Genomic DNA, 9042 nt, shown 5'->3' with positions numbered 1-9042 from the left:
TTTAATAAGAATCCCCACAAACATGGGAGCAAAGTAGAGCAGGGGAGGGGAGAAGGGTCCCAGGAAAAACAGTCCAGTCTGAGGTTTCATTAGGTGGGGGTGGAGGGGTGGACCTGCAAGGAGGGCGGCCTCTCTTCCTGACTCCCAGGGGGCTCCAGGCCATCCTCCTTAAGATGTTCCTGAAGGCCACAGAGATGCTGTGAATCCCGTGCAGGAACACTGTGGCGGTTTGCACACATCCACCTTCCGCCGGACCCAGTCCTCCTGCACACACAGTGTGTGTGTGTCCAGCTGAGCTCTCACCTGCAGCTGTCTGTGTGCCGCCTCTGGCTCATCTCCCGCACCAGTGACCGGCCTCCTTGGAGCTTAGCACCTCCAGGTTCAGCATTTAAAATGCAGGGGGTGCAGCCCCGCTGGTGTGGCTCAATGGGTGGGTGTTGTCTTGCAAGCCACAGGGTCCCTGGTTGGATTCCCTCTCAGAGCACATGCCTGACCAGGCCCCTGGTTGGGCTCCAGAGTCCTCAGGTTCTTCTTAAAATGTATCTGCTGTACGCTGTCCACAATTTTTATGCATTATAGCGGCATAATTCTATTTTTGTTTGTGGATGGCCTACAGCAGAGACATTTTAACAAAAACCTGAGGACTCTTCGAGCCACCCCCTGTCGGCCGTGGTGGGAACCAGAAGGAGAGCCGAGGGTCCCACCACCCAGCTCTGAAGTTTGTTGGCAGGACCTGCTACTTCTTCTGCTGTGGGTGGTGGGGGAGCCCCCAGGGCCACGCTGGAGGACTGGGCTGGGTAGGAGATTCGTGGACCTTGCATCTAGGGTGGGTGGGGTGGTGGGCACTGTCTCTCCTGAGAAGCAGGTGGATGAGGAGGAGCTGGAGTGCAATCTGGGTGCTGGAGAGGGGGACATCCTCACTTCCACTCTGGGTGGGGGTTCTTTCTTCCCGGCTTCCATGCTGCCTGGGGAAGGTCTAGAACTTGAGTCCAGGCTGGGTGCAGGGCTCTTTGAAGGAATGGGAGTCTCAGCCTCTTCGCTGCAGGAAGTGCTGGTGCTGGGGTCAGAGGAGGGGCAGGGCCTTACCTTTATGATGCGGCCCTGCATCTTGGTTGTCTTCATCCTGAGGATCAGGTACGTTCCCATGACCCTGTCGTATTTCTTTTGTGTCAATGACTCCCGTATTTCTCGCTTCTTGAAGCCCATGCCCTTCATTATTGTGGCCACCTGGGGGTCAATGTCCCCCCAGGGTGGCTCACTGTAGGGCCTCATTTCCTCGTCCTCACCCATGTTCACCCATGTGTCTTTCATGATGTCATCTAGGGTGGGTCTCTGGCCGGGGTCAATAGTCAACATTTTTTGTAACAGGTCTTGAACTTCCCATGATGTAAAATCTGGTAGATGCAGCTTTTTACTGTGTATTTCTTTTGTTACTTCTCCAGCCGTGTCCCCCACAAACAGCTCATCCCCCGTCACCATGCGATAGAGGATGACCCCCAGACTCCAGACATCTGCCTTGGGGCCATCGTACTTTTGATACTCTAAAATCTCTGGCGCCATGTAGGCGAAGGTGCCACAGACAGTTGTCAGTTTATAATTGGTAAAGTCTCTACTGAAACCAAAGTCAGCCACCTTTACATTGAGTTCCTCATCTAGAAGGATGTTTTCTGGCTTCAAATCACGATGAACGATGCCTTTGCGATGACAGTAGTGAAGGGCTGAAATCATTTGCCTGAACATGGGCCTGGCTTCATGCTCAGTTTTGCGGCCGCACTCCTCCAGGTGATCGTAGAGGTCACCTCCACTTGCACATTCCATAAAAAGAATGTGTTTATTCTGGGTGGTGATCACCTCAAATAGTGTGGTTATATTCGGATGACGTAAGGTCTTAAGAGATTTCACTTCCTCAAAGCGTCTAGTCAAGCCCCGCTTGCTAACGCTTTTCACAGCCACCTGAGTCCCTGTGAGCCAGTGCCGGGCCAGTTTAATCTCCGCAAAGGATCCCTTGCCAATTGATTTAAGAGGTATATAATCACCAATGAGGCACGTCTTATTGCCAAAGGTGGCTGCAAAGTGATTAGCCATGGTGACTTCAAAATAGAAACAAAATAAAATAAAATAAAATAAAATAAAATAAAATAAAATAAAATAAAATAAAATAAAATAATTAAAAAAATTAAAATTGAGATAAAATAATAAAAATTAAATCAAAATAAAATACAAAAAGTAAAATATAAAAAATAAAATACAATAAATTTTAAATATAAAATTTGAAAAAATATTAAACTTATAATAAATACAGAAACAATATATAAATAATTATAAATATATAAACAAAATATATTTATATGAATATAAAAAATAGTATTAAATAGTACTATAATAAAATAAATATAATAAAAAATATATAAAGTATAAAATAAAGATACAAATTAATATAAAATAGTATTAATAGTATTAAATAAATATAATAATTAAATAATATGTAGTATAAAATAAAGATATGTTAATATAAAAATAGTATTAAATAGTAATAAAATAAATATAATAATAAAATAATATATAAAGTATAAAATAAAGATATAAATTAATATAAAAATAGTATTAAATCATAATAAAATAATATATAAAGTATAAAATAAAGATATAAATTAATATAAAAATAGTATATAAACAAAATATACAAATAACAATCAAAAAGTAAAAGGAAATAAAAGAGAAAATAAACAAAGCAAAAAAAAACAAAAAAGAGAAGAAAAAGAAAAAAACAAAAAAGAAAAGAAAAGAAAAAAACAAAAAAAGAAAAGAAAAATAGAAATAAACAAAAACAAGAAAGGGAGGAAGTTTGTCCACGTCCAACAGGTCACCTCACACAGCTTCCTGGGCTCTAACGGACAAAGGCCTCCGCCAGCCAGGAGCTTATATAGGGGTGGTTGGTGACCCATCACGGTGGGGCCTTATGAGGTCAGAGCAGGAAGTGGACCAGTAACATCTGGAGATAAACTACAGTGGTTTTCTCACCTTTTGGTTTCATGACAGTTTGACATTGGGGAAAAAATAAAAGGGTCCCAGGAAAGTTTTTTTTTACAATGTGGGATATTAAGGATTGATATTTTCTTTATTAGAAATTATAATCTAGTTCCAGCCAAGATGGAGGTATAGATAGATACCCTTTGCTTCCTTGCACAACCAAAAGGAGGATAACAACCAACCTAAAGTCAATAAACAACCAAAAGTGCCAGAAAATCAAAAGTGCGTGGAACTCCACCAACAAAGGAATTAAAGAAAAAATCAACCAGAACAACCAGACCAGTAAGGCAGTGGACAGTGTGGGCCAACTTAGAAATACGGGTGCAACGCAGCCGACCTTGTGGGGCAGGGCTGGCTGCCAAGCTCCGTGGGCTGGGGAGGAGTTGACTGAAGGAGACTCAGAGGTGGCTGTGGGCTACAGCGATTGCAGTGATAGGAGAAGCTCCCAATCTCACACAGTCCATTGAAAAGTGTGCTAGTAATGAGCAGGCCATCTGCACTGTTCCTTCTCTGGCCCTTCCCCCACAGGCAGTGCAGCAAGGAGGGCTGCCCTGCCCTGGTGAATACCTAAGGCCCCACCCCCTTACAACCTATCACCTGTGCCAAGACAAAGAAATATGGCCCAAATGAAAGAACAGAGTAAAGCCTTAGAAAGAGAACTAAGTGAGGAGGAGATCACCAGCCTATGTGATGGAGAATTTAAAGCCCTGGTAAATCAAAATGCTCATAGATCTGACTGAGCTTCATTGAAAAATGAAAAAAAACAAATGAAGGATACCCAAAGTGAAATAAAGCAGAATGTTCAGGGAACCAACAGTAACAGGAAGGAAACCAGGACTCAAAGCAATGATTTGGAACAAAAGGAAAAAATAAATATCCATCAAAATGAAGAAACAAGGATTCAAAAAAGTAAAGAGACTCTTACAAAGCTCTGGGACAACCTGAAATGTTCCAATATCTGAATTATGGGGTGCCAGAAGGAGAAGAAGAAGACCAAGAAATTGAAAAGTTATTTGAACAAATAATGAAGGAAAATTTCCCCAATCTGGTGAAGGAAATAGACTTCCAGGAAGTCCAGGAAGCCCAGAGTTTCAAAGAAGTTGGACTCAAAGAGGAACACACCAAGACACGTCATCATTGAGTTACCCAAGATTAAATATAAAGAAAGAATCCTAAAAGAATTAAGAGGAAAGGAGAGAATTACCTACAAAGGAGTTTCCATTAGACAATCAGCTGATTTCTCAAGAGAAATCTTGCAGGCAAGAAGGGGCTGGAAAGAAGTATTACAAGTCATGAAAGCAAGGACCTACATCCAAGATTACTCTGTCCAGCAAAGCTTTCATTTAGAATGGGAGGGCAGACAAAGTGCTTCCCAGATTAAGTCAAATTAAAGGAATTCATTATCACCAAGCCATTATTATATGAATTATGAAAGGGACTTATCTAAGAATAAGTAAAATGACAACAAGCTCACAGTTATCAACAATTGAACCTAAAAGAAAAGAAAACCAACAAAAACAAAAACTAAGCAAACAACTAGAACAGGAGCAGAATCAAAGAAATGGACATCACATGGAGGGATTTCAGTAGAGAGGGGGAAGGGAGGAATGGAGGGGAAAGGTACAGAGAAGAAGAATGGTTAGTAGGCATAAGGTAGACAAGGAGAGATAAAAAATGGTATGGGAAACAGAGGACTCAAAGAACTTATATGTACAACCTATAAACATGAACTAAGGGAGGGGAATGCTGGAGGGTTGGGGGCAGGGTGGAGGGGGGATGGAGGGGGAAAAATTGGGAAAACTGTAATAGCATAATCAATAAAAATATTAAAAAATGATGATCTGTAAGATACAAAAAGAAAAGAAAAGAAATGAAAAATCTGGCTTATTCTCACGCTCCAGGTCCCAGTTCAAATACCACCTGCTTGGAGAGGGCTTCCCTGACCCACCGCTCCTACCGCCTCCCCCAGCCCATCACGTTTATCATCTTCTCAGCCCTAACCACAGGGCACTTGATTCCTGTCTCTGTCTGTCCTTCCCGTGAGGGGAGAGGCATGACTGTAGTGGTCCTTGTGTCCAGCACAGTGAGTGGCAATGAAGTAAATGTTTAATAAACATTTGGTCACTGGATTAATAGGAGAGTTTGGGGGAACAAAAGAAAATATAGTCAACTCTTTATTTAATGAAAGTGAGTCATAGAGTATCTTTAAAAATTCATGTCTGTCCTCACTCAGCTTCTGGGGCAGATAAGACAGGAAGGAGAAAGGCTCAAAGTGGGTTTCCAGGTGTGTGGGCGTTTGGTGAGCCTGAGGAAAAGCCATCTGGTAGGGGCCTTGCTGTAGAGATTAAAGAAGCTGATTCATCCCTCCAGAGGTACTTGCCAAAGGAGGCAACGAGTTGGGATCCGCAGTGAGGCTACAAGGTACTTTGACACTTGGAACATCCGTTTGCACGTTCCACAAAGACCTCTCAGGGGACCCTGAGTAGCCATGTTGGTAAATGTCTGTGCTACCAAAAGGAACCATCTCTGGGGAGAGAAATGATGAGGAGGCTGGTTAATTCACATGTGTGAAAACACTTGGAAGCCTCTGGGTGAAAGGACTTCTGCAGAGCTACAGAGGTGAGGTGACATGTTGTGTCCAAGTCTGCCCTTTTATGGCAGCACAGAGAGAGCAGACAGGACACTCAGGGGGAGCCTCTGGCACATTATATTCAAACTCATCCTCAAAGAAAGCTTGCTACTGCAGTACATTGAGTGTTTTAATCATGTGCATAAGTTATTAGTCTAGTCATTACTTTCCTTCACTATTGCTCTCCTAAAGTCTCAACTTTGCATACAGGGTTTCTTTAGAGGAATTTGCCTGTGAGGTTTTCCCTCTACAACACTTCAGTTGTTTAACTTTTACCTCAAACCTGTGACACTCAGTTCCTAAGCATGATGGTCTCTGTTGCTGAGCTGATTGAGACCAAATGGAATCATTTCATCAGTTCTAGACACATGGTTACAAGTTACAGTGGGACATTAAAATAAGCTTGGAAAGGAGCTTTTAGCATCTATGTTCATCAAGGACATTGGCCTACACTTTTCTTTCTTCATAGTGCCTTCATCTGGTTTTGGAATTAGGATAATGCTGGCCTTGTAAAATGAGTGTGGGAGCCTTCCCTTGGCTTGAATTTTATGAAATAGTTTGAGGAATTTTAGTTCTTCTCAGAAAGTTTGGTAAAATTCACCTGTGAAGCCCTCCAGTCCAGGGTTTTTGTTTGTCAAGAGTTTTTTAATTAGTGCTTCAATTTTACTTGTAATAATCTGTCTATTCAGATTCTCTGATTCTTGCTAATATAGTTTTGGAAATTGTGTGAGTCTAGGAATTTATCTGTTTCATCCAGGTTGTCCACTTTGTTGGCATATGGTTCATTTTCATTTTAATTACAATATATCCCAGTGTAGGCTTCTTTGGTCCAACTTGTTTGGGACTCTGAGTTTCCTGGACATGTATGTCTTTTTCCTTCACCAGATTAGAGAAATTATTGGTAATTATTTCTTCAAATAGGTTCTTAATCCCTTTGTCACTCTCTGCTCCTTTTGGTACTCCCATGATGCAGAAACATGTTGTGCAACATGTTTCTAAAGTGCTCCTCATTTATTTTTAATTCTTTTTCCTTTTTGCTGCTCTGCCTGAGTGTTTTTCTGCCTCATCTTACAAATCACTGATTTGATCCTCTGCTTCATCTAACCTACTGTTTATGTGTTCCAGTGTATTATTTATTTCACACTTTGCATTCTTTATTTGTTACTGGTGCTTTATTATGGTTCCTATGTCTTTTTTCATGCTATTGAGTATCCTTATAATCATTACTCTAAACTCTCTCTCTGATAAAGTGCTTGCCTACATTTCATCTAGCTCTTCTGGAGAATTCTCTTGTTCTTTCATTTGAGGTCTGTCTCTTTATCTTCCCATTTTGGCTGCTTCTTTGTACTTGTTTCTGTGTATTAGGTAGATCTGCAAAGATGCTGGTGTAGGCCTTTGTCAGACACTGTCTGTGACTAGTCCTGGCCAACCTGTTTGGAGCTATCAGCCACACAGCATGTGGCTCCCTCTGCTTGGGCCTGTTTGTGTACAGAAATAACCAGCCTGCTGACCAAGACTGGCTTTGATCAGCACCGGACCCTGGCAGGGTCAGCTGAAGTCTCATAGAATTCCCTGAGATTCCCCCTTAGTTTGTTAAACTAATCACTGATATAACCTCCAGCTTCAATCAGCAGCCTGGCTTACGCTCCACAGGATAGAACAGAGTGATGCCTATCGGTGGCTTATTGCTTCCCCTCAGGCTGATGCCATTTGGAGAGGAGTGCTCTGCCTGAGAAAGATGGACTCTGGTGTATGGGGCATAACTCAGCACAGGGATCCTGGTGGCTGTTCCTTCAGTTCTCAACCAGAGCCACTAACCCCAGACTCTCCTCAAGCATCTCTAGTCTTCTCTGCCCTCCCACTGTCAGGGTCCAAGGTAAGTGGCTGCAAACAAAATTCTGTGCATTGGCCCTTTAAGAGGCTCTCTGTGTCTCCAGCCATCTCTCCCTGGGAGACAGAAACCCTGCTGCTTTTCACAGCTGGATGTTATCTGGGTTCCTTTCTGGCTCTGGTGCTGTAGGCTGGGGAACCCAGCTTGGGGTTTAGACCCCACACTTATCAGGGGGAACCCCCCACCTGCTGAAACACCCCCCAAACTTCAGCTGCTGCATATGGGGCCCAGCCAGCCCTCTCGCGGCTCCTCTGCACTCCCTACCAGTCTCATTGTGGTGAAATTGTTTCTTCTGCCTGTGCATGGTTATAAGGCTCCTCTCAGCAAGTGTTCAGTTGGTCATTAGAATGATTTCTTTACAGTTTAGTTGTAATTCCAGATAGGTCCTGGGAGGAGTAGCTTCCACTTACTCCCCCACCATCTTGGATCCTCTCTAGTACTTTTAATTAACAGCTGACATATCTCTATAAAACTGTTGTCCTTTTTTTCTTCCTTTATTCTCTTAAGCACCTCCTCATGTGTCAGCAGTTGTATTACTGAAGATCATTACAATGTAAGACAGATATTTTAGTCTTTCCTATAATATGATAATTCAAAATCTGTAATATTGATGCCTGGCTACATAAAACATACAACTTCACAGGCTGACATGTTTCTAATATTGCTATAGTTTTGTGCTTTATAATCAGAGGGCATCTGATCAATCCCATTTTGCATGACTTGTATCAAAAAAAAGTTTGTATGACCCATTCAAAATTATTTACTTGTAATTTTAGAGTATAGAAGAACTTCCATTTTGTCTAGGGGTCAATGAGAAACAAATTCCCCTCTTACACATTTCCATATCTCATGACTGGAATCATTTTTTCATATTCTGTGTCTGTGCATTCCAAACTACTTCCTTCATATTCTCAGGGCTGGACCAGGGATCAGAACACTTTCATATCATACTGTGACCTTTTTATGTCATGATGCAGGATAAGTCAGGATAGTGCACTTCCCGGAAGCTATTCCTATACTAGGTATACCTAGTAATAACTTAAGTATGCTGAGAAGTGTCTCTAAATCATGTATAGTGGAATGCAAATGGAAATAGAGTAGAAAGAGACAGCAGTCTCAACTGGTTGCATTAAAGTATTTTACTTAAACATGTATATGTAAATGTATGACCATTTGCTAATGAGAGTCATGGTTTCTCATGCTTTACTAGTGTTATTAGTCAAGGTTCTACAAAGAACCAAAACCAACAGAATAGATAGATATAGATATAGATATAGCTATAGATATAGATATATTTAGATATAGATGGATATAGGTATGATCTGTCCAGAAGGTATCCAGCCATGTAATATGAAAAATAGAGACATTTATTGAAGACATAAGATACAAAAAACATTGTATATAGGACAATGATGCTTTAGTCCCCTTCAAAGTAGACACCTTGGGACCTCACACAGTTCTCCCGATCACCATCACCTGCCCTGTGGTGTCT

At 41.7% G+C, this 9042-nt stretch overlaps 1 protein-coding gene across 1 annotated transcript; it reads right to left on the bottom strand.

Moving 5' to 3' along the window:
* Positions 1-573: 573 nt before the first annotated feature.
* LOC123812977 (serine/threonine-protein kinase MARK2-like) lies at positions 574-2085 on the bottom strand. The gene has a single exon (XM_045829940.1). The coding sequence runs from the start codon at positions 2083-2085 to the stop codon at positions 574-576; it is 1512 nt and encodes a 503-aa protein (XP_045685896.1).
* Positions 2086-9042: the final 6957 nt, after the last annotated feature.

This window comes from Phyllostomus hastatus, unplaced genomic scaffold (assembly GCF_019186645.2).
Source record: "Phyllostomus hastatus isolate PE091 unplaced genomic scaffold, TTU_PhHast_1.1 phas_contig_150, whole genome shotgun sequence".
Classification (NCBI taxonomy): Eukaryota; Metazoa; Chordata; class Mammalia; order Chiroptera; family Phyllostomidae; genus Phyllostomus; species Phyllostomus hastatus.
Note: the sequence above shows the minus strand (reverse complement) of the source record. Positions and strands in the feature narration are given on the sequence as shown.

Excerpts from the sequence above, each read along its gene's own strand:
- LOC123812977 (XM_045829940.1), bottom strand. The coding sequence starts at position 2,085 with ATGGCTAATCACTTTGCAGCCACCTTTGGCAATAAGACGTGCCTCATT.